We start from the raw sequence: 20,193 nt of genomic DNA on the forward strand, positions 1-20,193 counted from the left end.
AGGCCGAAGAAGTAGGCAAGGACAGAGCCGCTCATTGCTTGCCTTATGCCCTAACACTACCTCTACTTGGGAAACAAAGTGCTCCAGGACCACTGACAGTGTGTCAATGGTAACAGAGGACCCAGAAGAACCTACCACCTGCACAAGGTAGTCATTTGTGGAGGTGTGATCCTGAGACTCCATGAGGGAGGGAAAACACACCAGAAAGGCACCACCCGGAAAGCCCACCAGAAAAAAAAATAGGGCCACCAAGCAGAGAGGGGGCATACCCCAGCAGTACTCACCTCCACCCAGAATTAGGCACAGAAAGGGGAAGACTGGGAGCTACCACACCACAGGGAGAGCAGGAGTGAGGATGCCACGTGCAGATCATATCAGACCATCAAGAACCCCAGAGGAGCTGCCCAACAGCAAGAGGGGAGCACTAGAGGAATCCAAGATACGTGCTGCCATGCTACTGCAAAAACATGGCCACCATAATTCCTAACCACAGGAGACACAGTGCCCACAGCTAATGAGGTCAACTAAAAAATGTCTGCTACGGACCACAGGAAAATGGCCACCGCCTGAAACACCCAGAAGATGGTTGACAGGCCCATGCAAAATGGTCAACATTACTGGGACAAAAAGGTACCCGCTGTGTCACCAAGCAGCTGTGGGTACTCAAATGCACTATAAGGAAGGCACCAAGACCCCCCCCCCCCCCCCCCATCCCCATAGCCCAGTAACACAGGCACAGTTGGAACTGAGTTAGAACAATGCAAAACACCGCTTTAGTTTAGCGCTCAATTTTCACATTCCTCCGTTTCTTGATGGGAACCAGGGATGTGCCACTCCTTCCTGCCCTCTCAGGGCTGTGGATGCCCCTAACAACATAATAGAAAAAACAAAACAGAAAGGGTGCACCAGCCTAGCGCATTATCCAAATAAACCGTTTAATACAACTAAGATTTATTTCATGTACTTATATAGAGCTGTCAATTTATGCAGCACTTTACATATATATTTTGTACATTCACATCAGTCCTTAACCCTCAAGGGGTGTACAATCTAAGGTCCCTAACACACATTCATACATACACATACTATGGACAATTTAGACATTATCCAATTAGCCTTCTTGCATGTCTTTGGAGTGTGGGAGGAAACCAGAGTACCCAGAGGAAACCCATGCAGGCACAGGGAGAACATGCAAACTCCAGGCAGGTGGTGACATGGTTGGGATTTGGACCAACAACCCTAGCACTGCCAGGCGGATGTGCTAACCACTAAGCCACCGTGTCACCCGCTTGGTGGATAAAATCTATTCACAAACAGTGTGATATGCAAAGCTCATTTGAGTAAACAGTAGCATCACAATTGTTTGATCCACCATGTGTGCTCCTATGCTTAAAGGACACCACCCGGATCCTAAATAGCTTATGCAGTTTGAGGATTATACCCCCTTCTTCAAAGCCCAACAGTTCAGATTCTAGACTGATCCCCTTGACAACATATGTTGAGATGAAATGTATATCGGGGTGGGAGGAGTTTGTGCTGAAGTCACCCATGCTTTGCTGGAGCCAGTACCAACGGCGTTAAACACTACATGCGTTTACTGTGAAGAGATATTGTAAGTCGTTTTTTGGCATGTTTTAACAAACTTTTGATTGTGCTTCACTATTAGAAATCTATTTCTTTCATGCCAAGTCGCACATAGACAGGAGAAGGAGATATTAGTGCCATGTGTATTTGTGTGTTTTCGATGATCCAAAATCAAGATCCATGCAGCTCCATGCTATGTCAGACAACCTACAATTTGGGGGTCTGACTATTCAGTAAAAGGCTGTGTGTGCAGGTGGTGGATTCACTGATCACTGGGTCTTATTTAGGACACCATGGACATTTGATTTCACAGATGATTCATGTTAAAACTTTTTACTTTATGGATTCACTGTTATGAATACAAACATTTGAATGCACTTTTTACTTAATATCAGTTGAAGGAACACTGAGTTTACCAGCGCAACAATTTTTTGTTTTTTTATGTACTCATATTATCATGTTAGGTATAACATTATATGGATACGCACATATGTGAATGGTTTTACTATTTTAGGAAAGTTGTTGACACCATGAATATCAAGTTCTAATTTTAATATTAATATTGTTTTAATATTAATTTAAATTTAAATTTGAGTTTGAATTTAATCGTAATTGCAAATGTATTCTACATATTGAAATTAAATTTACCAGTAATTATTAAGTTGATATTGTTGTTGTGCTTGTGTAGAATTCAGCAGTGTATATTTTCTTTAGATGGACATGAGAGTCCTTAGCCCTCCATCTCAAGATATATCATTGGGGTATGAGTTAATTGTTTATGCATATTTAGTATTTATGTTTATTTTTCGTCATTTACCTACTTATTTATTAGGAATTTATATCCCTGTTTTTTTGTTCTCTGCTGTGGTGCCGATTAGTATTATTAAGTAATTATTTATGACATTTTAATATTTTTTTGTTTTAATATATTTATATTTACATATGAAACTTCAATAGATTATGATAATCAAAGGCAGGTTGGATAAACATCATTAATTATTATTTATTATCATTTGTATTTAATATGAAGCATTGTGTAGTTGCTAAGGGTCACTTAGATGATGTCCATGATGTGCGGTCATTTTCCTATGATGCAGTCTGCTTTCACATATGTGTATATGTATCTGCCTCTATCCTGTTATGGCTAATTGTTCTGGAGATGAGTGAGGGTGCTATGGAGGCGGCTCAGCCTGCTGGATGGTCCAGTGGTTAGACCAGAAATGATGTGGTGATGAGAAGTCGTGGCTGGAACACATATCCGGCCCGCACTTCCGGTTGTGAACATTGCCATGCATTCCAGGCTCCTTTGAGAGCCATGTACAGTATGCAGAGTTGTCAATGAAAATGTTATTGCCAGCAAGTACAGTATATACTGTACCTTTTTGGCACATACATTTACATATTCCCTAAAGGATAGACACTGGCCCTAATAAACATGTTTTAGTATGGTAAAGAAAAAATATTCCTGCGCCAATACAAATTGAATGAATCACCCTTCTAAATTGCTGCTGTACAAAAATGTGAATACACAAACAGTGAAATATATAAATAAACAGCGCAAAATAGATATTAATAAATAACAAAATATCAAAATCCCATATCACTTAGTGCATATTTGTATCAAAGGAATCTTCAAATAAAAAACTCCATAAAGTCCCTTGTGGTGAAAAATAAAGACCTCCAAATGAAATTTCTAGCCTTCCACCTTTCACCCGTGCACACCAACATCAAATGCACTCACCAGATTTTGGTGAATGTAAAGCCTTTAGGAATTTTATAGGGAATCCCAAGCCCTCTTTTCATCCGCTCAATGTTAGCCTCCCCAAGATCAGATCCTCTTTCAGGTCCTCACCGTGGCTTCCTCGCTTGCTCCACCGTGTTGTCAAAGAAGAAAGCTTGCATAGTGTAATATTGCCAAGATCAATCCTATACCATAATGAACAGACTCCAGGCCACTCACATTTCAATAGCTCATAAAAGGCACATTTATTAGGTCCAAAACAGCCTGATGATCACAGCCAGCACATACTCCAGGGTTCCCACATCAATGCAGTCAGATGAGGCAGAGACACAGCAAAGAACCAGCCTAAATCCCGCAAAATGGCCGCTGGAACGCACCGCTCGGCGTGCTCTCCACTCACCGGAAGTGACGTCGGACGTATGACAAATGGACCGGAAATGCGTCAGCGCGTTTCGCCCCTCCCATCGGGCGTTCTCAAGCCCGATGGGAGGGGAACTTGAGAACGCCCGATGGGAGGGGCGAAACGCGTTGACGCATTTCCGGTCCATGTTTCGTACGTCTGACGTCACTTCCGGTGAGTGGAGCGCACGCCGAGCGGTGCGTTCCAGCGGCCATTTTGCGGGATTTAGGCTGGTTCTTTGCTGTGTCTCTGCCTCATCTGACTGCATTGATGTGGGAAGCCTGGAGTATGTGCTGGCTGTGATCATCAGGCTGTTTTGGACCTAATAAATGTGCCTTTTATGAGCTATTGAAATGTGAGTGGCCTGGAGTCTGTTCATTATGGTATAGGATTGATCTTGGCAATATTACACTATGCAAGCTTTCTTCTTTGACAACACGGTGGAGCAAGCGAGGAGGCCACGGTGAGGACCTGAAAGAGGATCTGTTCTTGGGGAGGCTAACATTGAGCGGATGAAAAGAGGGCTTGGGATTCCCTATAAAATTCCTAAAGGCTTTACATTCACCAAAATCTGGTGAGTGCATTTGATGTTGGTGTGCACGGGTGAAAGGTGGAAGGCTAGAAATTTCATTTGGAGGTCTTTATTTTTCACCACAAGGGACTTTATGGAGTTTTTTATTTGATATTTTAGTATGGACTGGCACCTAGGACAGAGAATACATATGGTATGTACATTGGTTTTGTTATGGCAGAATATTGGACTGGGATATACATTAACATTGCTAAATGTCAATGCCCAACTAATTATTATCTATCATTATTTACTTTTGTCTGTGTTTTAGTTTGCTTTGGAGCCTACAATGGGATATGCCTCAGGGCATTAAACCAGAGTCATATCTGTCACATGAATCTGGGCAGACTAAGCCCATCCCAGGAGTGGGAGGAGCTAGGGACTTTCAGGTCATCGCCAGTTGAATATAAAATGTAATGTGTAGGGATCTGAGCTGTTTGGCCCTAAAGAAGTGGGTATAACACTTGAAATACATAAGCCAGTTATGACTCAGGTGGCGTCCTTCATGCATAGGATCACACATGTCGAAACAAGCAATTGTGATGCTGCTGTTTACTCAGATGAGCATTGCATATCACACTGTGAGTAGATTTTATCTAGGTTGTAATCAATGGTTTATTGGGAAAATACAGTAAGCTGGTACGCCCTCTGTTTTGTGTTTTTTCTAGTACACTGCAAAGAGTACCACACTCACCCCCCCCCCCCCCCCACAGCCAGTTAACCACGCATGTTCAGTCCAAACAGAAGGAAAGGAGCTAGGTCCCCAGCCCCCTCACAAAGGGCCACACCAGAAGATATGAACACAGCGCACCAACAATGGAGCTAGCAATAGAGGCTTGAAAAGTGAAGAGGTGAATCTCGCAAGCCTGAGCATCCCAAGGAGCACCCGCACCAAAGGGGAAGGGGGGGCAACTACTTACAAGTCCCATGGAAGCAGGGCCGGTGATAGACTATTTTGCGTCCTAGGCAAGACCAGCTACTTGCGACCCCTCAAAATAAATAAATAAACATTTTGAAAAATAGTAGAAAATATTAAATCAACAAAAAACAACAAACATGAAACTGCTAAATTTCTTTTAATTTGCAAAAATAAGTGCCATAACATGCCACCAGCACCAATATTAAAAAGACAAAATATACATTAACCAAATATAAATTATCTAAATTAACCAAGCAGACAAAGAAACCAAGAAAAAAAAAAAGACAGAGACAGAGTTACAAAACTCCACAGTGATCAGCAGCCGCCAGCTGGCTTGCAGTAAGGGCCTGAGTCTGAGAGGAACACTGGAAGGAGAGGCAGCTCAGCTGCTATACTGGCCCCAGACACCCAGTGAAGTCCATCTCCCCGACGCGTCGTAGCCCCTGGCTATCACCCAGCATCTTCCTCTGTCCTTTCTTCCTTCCTCTCTGCCGTCCCTCCCCTCAGCTGAAGGATTATTCATGATGTCCCACATGATCAATCAGCATGCGCTCACCTCACACCAACCATTGTCCTCCTCCCTCCCCTCCTCCTGTCACCTCAATGACTTGCCATCCTCCTAGGCTTGGCTCTCTAATGCCTCCTGCCGGGGTACGGAGTCCAGGCTGTGGCTCTTTGTGGCCTCCCAGCACTACACCGCTTCCCTCTCATACACATTGGGCCCCGATCATCCTACTCACATAGGGTTAACCCTTCAACCAGAGCACACCCCCGTCTATTGATTGGCTCCAGCTGTGTAGGTAGAAGAAGGAAGAGCCAGCGCTGGACATGCCCCATTTGGTCACTAGCCGACTCCCTGTTACAGCTGGAGGATCGTGTATCATGTACTAAATGGTCATGTGTGTGGGCAGGCTGTGAGACAATTGTGCAGAGTAAAGATACCATCATTCCCTGTGTATGAGGACAGGGGGACTCTGCAGAGAAGTGAAGAATTCATACAAGAGGTTCATAGGCCACATAGAGGGAGTGCCAGCCTGTGCTGCACCCAGATGCCCCTAGGTGGCAGTGCACCCTAGGCGGTTGCCTAGTTTGCCTAGTGGAAACACCGGACCTGCATGGAGGATGCCGGCGATGCTTTACTGACAGATTCGCCTCCCACCAAAGTAGGGGGGCTATCAATCAGGGAAGCGCTGTGACATGTTAGACATTGATCGTTAGAAGCCTTGTCATATGCGCTCCCACAAGGTATTTAATTCACAAACCGCCCCGGTCCTGGATGGGGCTGTTGCAGCCAACCCAGTGCATAGCTAAAGGTCTGCATATGCTCGTTCACCAGGCTGGGGGGACTACTTGATCTAGACTATCCAGCCTGTTACCAAGCCCAGCTGTTTAATGAAGATGATCTCTGCAGGAAAACAAAAGAAATAAAAAATATAAAAAGGCTATGGAACCACAGGTCCCAGCAGGGAACTAGATCCTTTCCCCTAAGATCCTAGGCAGAAAACCTGGTTTGCTCATAGCAGAAGTTCATATCAGTCAGGACTGACCATAGGCAATGCCAAGATTCTTTTCTGCTAGCATCCTACTCCTGTAGGTGGCGCTATAAGTTGATGGTCAAATATAGGAAGAGATTGTGTCAGTCAAAGAATGAAAGAGAACTACAATTGCCAGTAAGACTAATGGGGAATTCTCCCTATAGTTCTCCAGGACAGCCCCCTGAGAGGATGATCATGTAGAAAACTCATAACTTAGGGAGGAACAACGCTTTGCAGAACCTTCCTGTCAAAACACTAGGTCTTGTTACGAATGAACCTTCACTCTGTAACGTTTGATGAAAGTAGATTGATTTATAGATTTGACCACTGATGCTTCTGCCCATGATATTGAGAGGGAATGTGTGGAATGTGCCTTCACTGAAGATGGGGCATGACAGTCATCTGTTCTATGCATAATGGTAATTGTGTCTCTAATCCATTTAGCCACTGAAATTTTATATGCTTGGAGACCCTTTCTTGGTCCACTAAAAATAAGTTCTGTGAACCTTGTATCTATGTGAGTGTCATTTTTTATACATTTTTATGGTAATAAACCCTTACTACACTACGAGGAATTCCTTGTTCCTTATCTTTTGAGCACCTATCCATCAGAGTAGGGACGTAAAGGATTGTTCCTGGGAATGCCTGGAGAGACCTGTGGAAGCAGAGGATCCAGTGGGATTCATATTGAGCGCATGTTGACCTATATTTTCTATGGGTCAGCTGTTAAGGTGAGCGTGCATGCTTGAAGGTGGAGGAGCATGATAGATTTCACCTGTTGAAGTCACTGGTGCATTACTTTAAATGTTGGAAGAAAGAGAATGTTATATCACTTTTGGATTGCTTTTTGCACTTTATTAAGTGTTATCGATCATTCACCATTTATCTGTTTTTGTATATTCAGTAGAGCTGCTTATATATATATTTTTTTATAACATGCACTTATTGTGAATATCCAGCCCAGTTGAACATTCACTTGATTCATCACATATGTATTCCACTGGGGGCTGATTGCTCAGCCAGGCATTTGTTTTATATCATTTTATACTGTTTTTGTTGATTTTCACACTTTATGCTTTAGGTCAGCCAGGTGTTTATTACAGCTGGGCCAGGTGTTTACTGCCATTGTAATCGTGTTTTATTTCTGATATACACTTTACACTTTATTCTTCAGCTCAGCCAGGTGTTTATTATAGGCTGGCCAGGTGTTTATTGCTACTTTGAGTTTGGTTTATTTTTCTATATGTTTCACATATCATTTGGATTTATTGGCTCAGCCAGTTTTTATTTTGTTATTTACTATTGACCTTGTTTTACAGATTTATTCTATTACACATTGGGTTTGATGCTCAGGAGGGAGTTTATTTATTATTAGTGTATTTTCTTGGATCACTAGGGGGCAGCACATCACTATTCATGGGGAGAAAGATATTGCAAAGGTCATCTGTGGACATTCCAAAGCCAATTTTTTGGGGAGTTTCCAGAACAATTGAGAACAAGTGTGAAATATGTTCCTTTAAAATGATAAATAATGTATCTATGACATGGTATTCAAATTATATAACATGAAGACCTTGAAAGATTTCTGAGGTTTTATGGAAAGTCTTAAGTTATTGCAAGGATTCTCAGACAAGCAAATCCTGAAATAGAATTCAAGTAACGCTATACTTCTCAATGTAGTTCTCAAACAAGAGAAATATGCATTTCTGCCAGTAGGTTGCACTACAGGGAAAGGTTCCAGTTTAGTTTGCCTGTGGGCTCCACCTTGTACCTTCCACAGTTGGGTGATTGTTGGGATATAGTAGATAATAGCTTCTGTCCTCCTCTCAGGCTTTGATTGACCAGTAAGAAGGTAAATTTGTCTGACAAATTAGTTCACCTCTATAACATTTAAATGATTCCTATTAATTTTCTCCACAATCACAGCATAATGTTTCCTTATAGTCTGGTCAGTAAACAGTAAATTGGTTTCTCTTTTTCTCTTAGTAAAATGGTGAGACCAACATCTAGAGTTTGGAAACATTTCCACAGTGCAATTTCTGCCACCAGCAATTTACAAATATTGTGAGAAGAAATATTCCTTTCCAAATGCTACAAGGATCACAAAACACATCCTTGCATGACAGAAATGCCCTAAAGACATTACAAATACTTTATGGAATTAAATGACAATTACCATAATAATAGTGCACGTAGCTTCTCCCTCCAATGTTCTCATGCCAGAAACATCTTTCTGCTGCTTCTGGATCATCACAAATTTTAAAAAGCAAGTTCAGTTAATTTACTGAATACTTATACTTTTATTTCAAGCAAAATACTTTATATATACTGTATTTCACATTCCTAATTTAATAAAATGACTATCAATTTGTAAAACTACTCCACTCTAAATTTTTTCAGTTTTTCAGAAAATTTCCATTCTTTTCAGAAATAAAAAGGAAAAAAATGCATTATTCCCGAGGCTTCAAAAATGTTACATCTCTACATCGAAGCAATGAAAACTTCTTTCCTTGTCATTCTCGGGACTGTGTCGTGTACTTTTTTAGTGGAGCACAAGATAATTAGGGTGGCCTCTCACACAATGCCTGTCCAAGCACCCCTGGTGGTGGAGACAGGGACTGCTAGAGTAGGGTAAGGAGGCAAGTGCCAGGAAGGTGGTGAAGTGAAGTTGAACTTGGAGATGCGCAGAAGCAAGGCGTTAGGTCACAAGCCAAGCTTGGTAACAGCCAGGCAGATAGGTACAGAATAATGATCAGACAGGAAGGGGTCAGACACGTGATGGAAGAGAAATACAAAATCAGCAGGCAGAATCTAATGCCTGGTACACACAGGGATATTTTTTTGTTCAACCCAATCGACTAAACATAAAAAAAGCCCCACTAACTAATTGATGTTAGTGTAGCAATCTCCACACTGAGCCCCCCCACCAGAACACACTGATCAGTGCTCACAGTCATTGGCAGCAAGTACTGATCAGATTCTGGTTTTCCCAGCATGCCCATTCGATAAAAGCTGGTCATTAGACGGACAGGCTGCTGTACATACGGGCCGAATGTCGTTCAGTTTCTATTGAACCGGCTGACACCGGACAATATTCAGCCCATGTGTATCAGCCTTTAGTCAAAAGTCCAGGCCATGGCAGGGGCGTATTTGCCGCGAGGCAAACTAGGCATTTGTCTAGGGCGGCACTTTTCAGGGGGGCAGCACGGCGGCAGTGCCACCCCCCCCCCTTTCCCACGGAAGAGAGACTTCCGTGGGAAAGGGACAGGGGCAGTGCCGCCATGGCTGAGGGACTGGCTGCAGAGGAGAGCAGAGTGATGGGCGGATCCCCGGTGTCAACTCGGAGCGCATGAGGGGCGGGGCCCGCTGTCAGTGTGCTGGGATCTGCAGGAAGGCCAGAAGGTGCCACGAAGGAGGAAGCAGAAGAGGATGAGGTCAGGGGGCGGAGCCCGCCGGCTCCTTTGCAGCTGCCGCCGGAGATCATGGGGGAGAAGGGACACAGGCACAGGAATGATCCTGACACCATCTGGAGGAGAAGCTGCTGGACAGGTAAGTGCTTGGAGGACTGGTGCTCCCTCGGTCCTATCTCACTGTCCCCTGATACACTGCCCCCCACCTGTTCTACATCCCTCCCCCGTCCCATTGCCCCCCATCCATCACACTGCCCCCTGCCCCCACATGTCACCCTGCCCCACACCTGTTCCACTTCCCCCTCCTGTCCCCCACATTGTACCACTACCACCCATCTGTCCCCACTGCCCCCCACCTGTCCCTCTGCGCTCCTCCTGTCCATCTGCCCCTCACCTGTCCCTCTGCGTTCTTCCTGTCCAACTGCCCCAATCCTGTCCCATGATTCTTGTCATGCTGCCCCCCACCTATCCCTCTGCGCTCCTCCTCTCCATCTGCCCCTCACCTGTTCCTCTGCGCTACTCCTGTCCCACTGCCCCCCACCTATCCCTCTGCGCTCCACCTGTCCCTCTGTGCTCCTTCTCCTCTTCCACTGCCCCTCACCTGTCCCACTGCGCTCCTCCTGTCCCACTGCCCCTCACCTGTCCCACTGCCCTCCTCCTGTCCCACTGCCCCTCACCTGTCCCTTTGCGCTCCTTCTGTCCCGCTGCCCCGATCCTGTCCCATGCCCCCTGTCATGCTGCCCCCCACCTGTCCCTCTGTGCTCCTCCTGTCCCACTGCCCCTCACCTATCCTTCTGCGCTTCTCCTGTCCTTCTGTGCTTCTCCTGTCCTACTGCCCCGATCCTGTCTCATGCCCCCCCGTCACGCTGCCCCCTAACTGTCCCTCTGCACTCCTCCTGTCCAGCTGCCCCGATACTGTCCCATGCCCCCTGTCATGCTGCCCCCCACCTGTCCCTCTGCACTCCTCCTGTCCCACTGCCCCTCACAAATCCTTCTGCACTTCTCCTGTCCCACTGCGCTCTTCCTGTCCCACTGCCCCTCACTTGTCCCAGGGGCGTATTTGCCACGAGGCAAACAAGGCATTTGCCTAGAGCGGCACTTTTCAGGGGGGCGGCACGGTGATGTAAGTATAATTGTGTCAGTGGGAGTAATAGTGCCCCATCATTAGTGTCAGTGTGGGAGGAATAGTGCCCCCTCATTGGTGTCACTGACACCAATGAGGGGGCACTTTTCCTCCCACTGACACCAATGATGGGGCACTATTCCACTGACACCATTGATGGGGGCACTATGCCTCTGGGCCTCCCACTGACACCAATGATGGGGCACTATTCCTCCCACTGACACCAATTATGGGACACTATTCCTCCCACTGATACCAATGATGGGACACTTCCTCCGACTGACACCAAAGATGGGACACTATTCCTCCCACTGACACCAATGATGGGGCACTATTCCTCCTACTGATACCAATGATGGGGCACTTCCTCCCACTGATACCAATGATGGGGCACTATTCCTCCCCCTGACACCAATGATGGGGCACGATTCCTCCCCCTGACACCAATGATGGGGCACTTCCTCGCACTGATAGCAATGATGGGGCACTATTCCTCCCACTGACACCAATGATGGGGCACGATTCCTCCCACTGATACCAATAATGGGGCACTATTCCTCACACACTGACACTAATGATGGGGCACCATCATTGGTGTCAGTGGGAGGAATAGTGCCCCATCATTGGTGTCAGTGGGAGGAATCGTGCAACATCATTGGTGTCAGTGTGAGGAATAGCGCCCCATCATTGGTGTCCGTAGGATGAATACTGCCCCTTCATTGGTGTCAGGGGGAGGAATAGTGCCCCATCATTGGTGTCAGGGGGAGGAATAGAGCCCCATCATTGGTTTCAGTGGGAGGAATAGCGCCCCATCTGTGTCAATGGGCGGAGCTCTAATATGACGAGGTGGAGCCTAAAGAGGAAGGGGTGGAGTTTGAAGATGAAAGGGTGGAACAAATTTAGATGCGGGAAGGGGGGGTGCCCGATTTTAGTCTTGCCTAGGGCAGCACAAAACCAAAATGCACCACTGGGCCATGGTAGTTAACATGAATCAGTATTAAATATAAGCAAGCAAAAAGAATCCAAAGAGTAGTCAAATGGAGTCCAGTCATGCTCAAACAGGCTCAAGGTAAAGCTGATGGCCACCCAACAATGATACTAGGCAGGCCACTGATTTAAATAGGCTGCAGGGCACCAGAATCTGTGGGCATGCCCATGTGTGCACGTGTGCCGTGGCTCATGCCTGCATGTGAACTTGTGCATTCTTATTGTTGAGAGGCCAGTTATACATCTATGTTCATATGCATGAAAATGAGCATTAGGTTCCTGACAGGTTCCTTACTTGTCACAAAAGGACAGTAAAATGATCTCCTTAGGTAGATTCATAGGGTTAGGCCTTATGATAATCCTATCTGGAAGGACTTTAAAATATAGATTCTTCATAGACAAACCCATGAATCTCAAATTCTTCTGGCTGTGGTTACAGGCAGCAAAACAGCAATTACAAAGTGTATTTCCACTTTTGCAGCCAAATTGGAATAGCTTATATGTTATATTTGTTACATGTCATTCAACAGTAGGATAGAGTGGTGAGTGCACAATGGACTGAGGTAGTGTTGGTTGGGAGCCATGGATGACAATCAGTGTGGATGTCTTTATGCCTCTGACTGCCAAGGACAGCTGTGTACCTGGGAGTCTAGTACTGGGATGAGTAGTTTCACTGAACCCCTGGTGCTGATGCTGATCGATCTGTGAACTGCTGCTTGTGTGAGACTGGATGGCTGTATTACCAAGCAGCTGTGAGCAGGGTATCAGCTAAGGCCAAGAGACCAAGCCCACCAGTTACAGTCAAATTTATAGACTATCCCAGAATCCCCTGTTCTTTCAGATAGCTGGGATTTGTACTTTCAAAGTGGCTTTGAAATTCAGTAAGCGTTAGCTGCAGGACCACAAGTCCCAAAATCCTTTCCTTCAAGACAGGAAGAGCGATCTCCCTCTAGAGGCCATAGGTGATGCGATGACCTTGTCCATGAGCATAAGGGGAAAAAAACAGTCTATAGTTCTTTTTTGGCAATGTCTCCTCTTCTCCATTTCTTAGTAGCCCATACCTGGCTACACAAGCAACAGCAGCCCCTAAGATCCATTGTACAAATCCATACTTTCTGTCATTAAAGTGGAAGTAAACCTACTTTTTTATCTTTTACCTACAGGTAAGCTTATAATAAAGCTTACCTGTAGGCAAAATTAATATCTCCTAAACGTGCAGTGAGATATTTGCTCTTTGTGACAGCCAACACATGCATTCTGAAGGAACGGCATACCCATGCCGTTCCTTCAGAGCACTGTGCTGTGGCCCGAGATGTCATCGCGGCTCAGCCAGTCAGACGGCCAGAGTTTGCAAACTTGGAAGGAAGACTGGGTGAAGATGGAAGCCTCTGCAACTGGGACAGCGTGGCCCTGGAGGGCTTCATTTTAAGGTAAGTCCTTCATAATGTGCTAATATGCGATGCATACTAGCAAACTATGATATTACCTTGCAGGGTATTTTTAATTTTTTTTATTTTTTTCAAGCTTCAGTTTACTACCGCTTTAACTGGATTTTAGTAGGCTCATTTCCAGAGCCTTGAAAACAGATGCCCCCAAATCCTAAAAACACATGTTGGCTGTCTGTTTTACAAATAAATAAATTGAGTGTTCACACTCAAAAGCTTTTTGACTGCTTTTTACAGTGCTCCTCACCCACTCCTACCTTTGAAAGTCACGACAAGATATTTTTTTTTAATGCTTTAATTTTACTCATCTATTTCTTCCATTGGATGTACTTTTTTTTACTTATTTCTGCATTAGATTTTATTGGTGCAGTTTTGTGAATAAAAATATATATTTTTCATGAAAAAATGTTTTTCCTTGTTTTTTATGTATTGATTGTTGCTCTTACTGTTATAATTTGGGATCAAGGTTGTTTCCCTAGTTCTGTGGATTTTTTTCCCTTTGAGGGGATTCTTTGTGAAATTGTGCCTCATGGAGAGTTGTTTACTTTCCGAGTCATTGCAATAAAATCTGAAAGATGCTAAGACTTCCTCACTCTGTCTAAAAAAATTTACTAAAAGTGGGAGGAAATAAAATAATTTTATCACAATCGTACAATACAGTTCATGACAAGCCCAGCACTGACATGTGCAGTTGTAGAATAGACTAAAAAAGTTTACTTACTTGTGTATCAGTCCATTCAGCTCCTTGTGGAGTGTGTTGAACTTTACCAAAAAATTGCACAGGAATCATGTATTCTGGACGGGCTTTTTCCCAGGGGTTTCCATACCTCAGCCAGTCATCTGCCTCTTCCACCTAACAAAAAGAAATTAAAATGTCATAGGAAACAGTATTGGTAGTGTCAGTAAAAATATCATACTAAAATGACTGACAAATTCTTGAGAGAACAAATGTAAACAAAAATCACACTGTTGAGATAATTATTACTGAATTCTTTTCTACTTTTTAACTTTTTTTTTTCTGTTTTTAATATGCCTTCTAAGATCCTTCTGAAATGTCATGAGTAAATCCTATCTCAGCCGCTTACATCATCAAAACCAGGGATTTAAAGGATCCACACGTACAGTAAATAGCCAGCACTTAAGCAGTGCTGCTTCCTGCTACAAAGCCTTCTCCAATGAGTTGTTTGCAGTCTGTTTTAAACCATGGATTGACTTTCTGTCATATCAAACGAGAACTTTGGGATTCCCTTGTCTTCAACCTGCTCTGACCTCTAGCCTGGTTTTTCTTTTTTCTTTGCCTGCCCTGGTGTGGTCCACAGAGCTACTCCCTGGTCTGGTCTGTTCCATTGTTTATCTGGGGCACTCTTGACCCATGTTCTCTCTTGGATTAGTGTACTCAACAGTCCTGTTGCATGATCTTGTCTGTTGTTCATCCAGTATATGCTCTTGACTTGTGTACCAGTCTTCCCTGGTGTGATCCTCAGTCCTAACTTCTTTTCCACTGCAAGGTTCCTATCATTTCTGCTGTCAATGGTGTTGTTTTCAGCATACACATCAACTTTTTATTTTTTTTTATCCTGTGCCACATCATTTATCTAAGTGTGGGTTAGTCTTCATACATTGGAACAGGGTGATTCTAGGCATCGCGACCTGTGGTCAACACACAGCTATCTCCAAACCTCTGTGATGGGGTACCTGTTGAACACCAGCTGACCCTTAGATTCTGTACCCTGGGAGATTGCACATCACTTGCTTATATGTGAGTCCATAGCTTTCATCTTCATGACACTCCACTAATCTGTAGGTAACCTTGATTATGTAATTGCAATTTAGACCCTGTTACATTATTCCAGTGTAGTCTATTTTCATCAGTGGATGAAAATAGACTACACTGGAATAGTGTGACAGTGGCAGCAGTGGTAGGTGCACATCTGGTGCAATTTGCAGGACAGCCATTTGAAAATGCACTGAATTTGACTAAGGTCTCACAACACAAATGGGTCTCCACTGGAAACCAGATTACAGGCGCTGCACCCAAACCATTCCTGATCAGATTTCTGAATGATAAAATAAAACCTATATCCTATTTACAGATATTTACCTGAAGCTGCAGAATAGGTAATAGTCTTTTGTTTAGGTATGAAATAGGCTTTGGGATAAAGATCTTAAATATAGTATGCTGTATTTCAGCAAGCTAAGGGCATGGCAGGCTGGGTCCATGACATTCTATGTTAAAAAAATTCATGTAGTGGCATGGCCGGAGCAAGGCCTAGTGAGCTGTGTGCAGTGGGAACTCCAGGGATATAGACCTCATTCCGGCCTGACTGGAGCGCAGAAGAGACACCTTGGAACCAGCGACATTGTTTCTTCATACCACATTCACATGTCACGCTAGAACCCTTGCAGCCCAAGATAGTGCTTCCCAGGTGTTTATCCAGAGATATTATCTGCTAAACTTAGCGAACTCCTTCACTAAATCCTTACTAGGGCAGACTTTGACCTGCTGACGGCCCTCATTAACACTACATGCCAGGAAGATATTTCTGCCCTGCAGAAATCTATCTCTCAGTTATCTGCTGGATGCATAACTGTCAGGGAACGTGCGCAATCGCACACACAGGTGTTCGCAAGTGCGCATTCGTGGTGGTGCATTGGTGCCAGACGGGCTATTTAAGCTGGGCTAGTGCCTTGCATAAGTGCCGTTTGGTCTAATACCTATGAGCACCCATGCATCCTGTTACCTGTGATTCCGGTGCTGATCTGTTATTGACCCTACCTGAATGCTGCTTGTACCAACCCCTAGCCTGCCCTTTGGCTATTCTTCTGCCTGCCATTTTTGCTTGCTCTGCCTGCTAGTTTCCAACCCGGACTGTCTGACCTTGCCAGTACTCAGCTCCTGCACTTCTGCCTGAGTGCCATCTGCTAGTCTGTTCCTGCACCTCTGCCAGAGTGTCATCTGCCAAGCCATTTCCTGCACTACTGCTGGCATGCCATCTGCCAGCTGCTCCTGCACTCCTGCCAGTGTGCTATCCACCAGCTGCTCCTGCATTCCTGATGCACGTCAACATGCATCCGCAGAAGTCCTACTAGGCACTCGTGCACCTCTGTGCTCCAGAACTCCCTGTTACACTACCAGGGTCCCTGAGCCAGAGCTGTAAGGGAGGCCTTTCTCTGCACTTCAGGTTCTACTACCAGGTACGTTACAATAACATACTTTCCTACATAGATACAATAGTACAGACATTAGAGGCACAACTAGACACCCGATGCCCTTGTCTCACCCACCTACCACTCCAAAAGGATCTCGAAGATCACAGTAGGCAAAAAGGTCCATATTAGAGGTTTACCATAGGCTACCCCTATTGCTAACCTGCAGGACACTGAGGGGTAGATTTGCTAAAACTGGTTCACTCAGAATCTGGTGTAGCTGTGCATGGTAGCTAATCAGTTTCTAACCTTTCACCATGTTCATTGAAACTTTGGCAATAATACCTGGAAGCTGAGTTGCACCAGATTTTGCACTCTCCTGGTAAGTAAATAACCCCCTTTGTGTGGGCTTTTAAGTCATCTCCTGGAAGATGTTTTACCTGAGGACATCCTCATTGACAGGCTACACAGGACCCTTAGTCCTTGATCGCCTGACCCCACAGTCTCTGTGACATTATCTGTCGCCTCCATTGTTGTACTATGCAGGAATCCATAACCTGTAAACCCTGACAAAATGGGCATATTGACTTTGATGGGGCAACCCTACACATTCTGTCTGATCTTTCCTGGAATACAATTTGGTGATGTGGCATCCTGCACCCACTCCTGGACAAACTGCATCAAGTTGAGGTCACCTAGCACTGTGGTTCAAAAGGATGGTTCTACATATACAATCCACATCCCATCTAACATCTGTGACAGTATGAACGGCAAAGTGATGGATGGACGATATGTGTCACCTCGCATGAGATCATATTGTGAGGTGTAAGGTGGAGTCCACTCCGGGTTTTCGGGGCCACAATGGCAGAGGTGGTTCCGGACCAGAGTTTGGGCTCCACTGAGGTCCACCAACAGGTGATATAAAAAGGGCAGGGCTGGAGCAAGGAGTGGCTCGTGGCCTGGGACTCAGAGAGGTATTCTGAGAGAGCTGTGTGTATGGACTATACCTACAAGAAAAGGTTTGCTGTTACTTTGTTTTGGTGACAGGGAGAAGCCCTTCACCTCTGAGAGAGGAATCATCTGCTGTTTAGTTAGTGCCTGGATGGCAAGGGTTTATTTTGATGTTTTGTTTATTTTGATATTTCTTGCAAACCTTTTTAATAAAACTGACATCCAGTCAAATTTTGACGAAAGCCTGCTGTGCGGTCTACCTTTGTCCCAGGGAAGGAGATCCCCCACCTGAGCTAACCCCCCACATATGGTGGATTTGGGGGGCATCTTCCTGAGCAAGTGGGAAGATGGAGGAAATAATAAGAGCCTTGCTGCAGGCCAATGCAGCACAACGGGAGACAAATCGCCAGTTTGCGGAAGCCCAACAGGCACAACATGAAGCCCAACAGGCACAACATGAAGCCCAACAGGCACAACATGAAGCCCAACAAGCAGACCGAGAGCTCCTTAAGCAGGTGGCCCAACATCTATTAGAATTAAAGAAGGAATCTGCAGACCCGCTGCCAGGGGAGCAGAAAATGGCGCGGGCCAGCTATGTGTTGCAGAAAATGACACCTGTGGATGATGTGGAGGCCTACCTCACCACTTTTGAAAGAGTTGCTGTTCGGGAAGGATGGAAAAAGGAGCAATGGGCAGGACTGCTTGCACCATTTTTGACAGGGGAATCCCAAAAAGCCTATTTTGACCTGGAACCAGGGGATGCCCAGGACTATGAGAAACTAAAGACTGAGGTCCTTGCACGCCTGGGCGTCACCATTGCAGTCCGGGCTCAGCGGGTGCATCAGTGGCATTACAGGACTGACAAACCACCCAGATCTCAGATGTTCGATTTGATACATCTCTCCAAAAAGTGGCTCCAGCCAGAGGTATTGTCAGGCCCTCAGATTGTGGAGCGTGTGGTCATGGACCAATATTTGCGTGCACTCCCTGCCACTTTGAGGAAGTGGGTCGGCCGTGGAGACCCCAAATCTGCAAACGAGCTGGTGGACCTGGTGGAGAGATATGCAGCCGCTGAGGACTTTTTTCATTCACCTGGGCCGTACCCCAAGGTCACTAGGGGTGGAAAACTATCCGGAGGATCCGGTAAGACTGTTCCATGGGCCAAAGGCTCAGAAAAAAATGATAAGACTATTGTGTCAGATAATGAGACTGTAGGCTTAGGACCTAGAGACTGGCCAAATAGGTCAGGAAGGTCCCCAAAGCCATTTAGAGGTCTAAGCACTGAACATATAATATGTTATCGTTGTCATGCGTTAGGACATATTGCTGCAAACTGTCCTTTGAATGATGAACCTATGCAATGTGAAAATGCTTATTTTAGGAAAACGCATGTCTCTTTTTGCACAGGTGGTATGTACTGCAGCATGTCAGAAACGCATGGAAAAGCAAATGTGTGTGATTGCCATTGATGCAAAGCCAGTGGCTGCTCTGCTAGACTCGGGTAGTGTTGTGACCTTAGTAAAAAGTGATTTGGTAAACCCTGCAAGCTTGCACCCTAGCACGATTGGAGTTATTTGTATTCATGGTGATACACGTAATTACCAGACTGCTCTGGTGGAGATTGATACTCCCTGGGGCCCTGTGACCCATTCTGTGGGGGTGGTGCCCTCTCTGCTTCATGAAGCCATAGTGGGGAGAGATTTTCCCCATTTCTGGAAATTATGGGATAAGGAGGGGAGTCAGGAAGACCGAGCTCCCCCTGCTGGGGAAATGCCGGAAACTCCTGAACTCACTCCTGACCCCTTTGACTGCCGAGTGGAAGTGGAAACTGTGGGTGTGTCCGAGGAAGGCGTAGATCTTTTCCCTTTCTCTGTAATGGCTGGGGAGCAGGAGGAGTTGGATCCAACCCCAGACATTGAGGATATAGAACAAGAGATGATCGCTGGCTCTAGTGAGAGTGGACAGAATGTGGTGCCTGACCTAGAGGTCAGAAAAGAGGATTTTTGTACGGAACAACTGAAAGATTCCACACTTAATAGAGCCCGTGAAAACATTAAAATGATTGATGGGGAACCAGTGGAAAATGATGTAGCGGTGTCTTTTCCCTACATGGCTCTTAACAATAACTTGCTGTATCAAGTGGTAAAGCAAGGGGAGGAGGTGGTAGAACAGTTAGTGGTCCCCAAACCCTTTCGCCGGATGGTACTGGATTTAGCCCATGGGCATATAATGGGTGGACACCTGGGTGTAGAGAGAACCAAGGAGAGAATAACCCAGAGATTCTTCTGGCCAGGCTTACATGGAGACGTCAAAGAGCATTGTGAGTCATGCCCGGAATTAGAGATGAGCGAATTATTCAAAAATTCGGTTCGGCTGATTC

The 20,193-nt window shown here is 45.2% G+C and overlaps 1 protein-coding gene across 1 annotated transcript in view; it reads right to left on the reverse strand.

Moving 5' to 3' along the window:
- Nucleotides 1–20,193, reverse strand: part of PYGM (glycogen phosphorylase, muscle associated) — a 580,472-nt gene that overhangs the window by 487,045 nt on the left and 73,234 nt on the right. Inside the window, exon 5 of the mRNA XM_089681655.1 lies at nucleotides 14,437–14,568. Within this exon, the coding sequence (XP_089537781.1) occupies nucleotides 14,437–14,568 (132 nt within the window). The remainder of the gene's footprint in view (nucleotides 1–14,436; nucleotides 14,569–20,193) is intronic.

This window comes from Staurois parvus, unplaced genomic scaffold, assembly GCF_062004578.1.
Source record: "Staurois parvus isolate SC_StPar_1 unplaced genomic scaffold, SC_StPar_1.0 ptg000275l, whole genome shotgun sequence".
Classification (NCBI taxonomy): Eukaryota; Metazoa; Chordata; class Amphibia; order Anura; family Ranidae; genus Staurois; species Staurois parvus.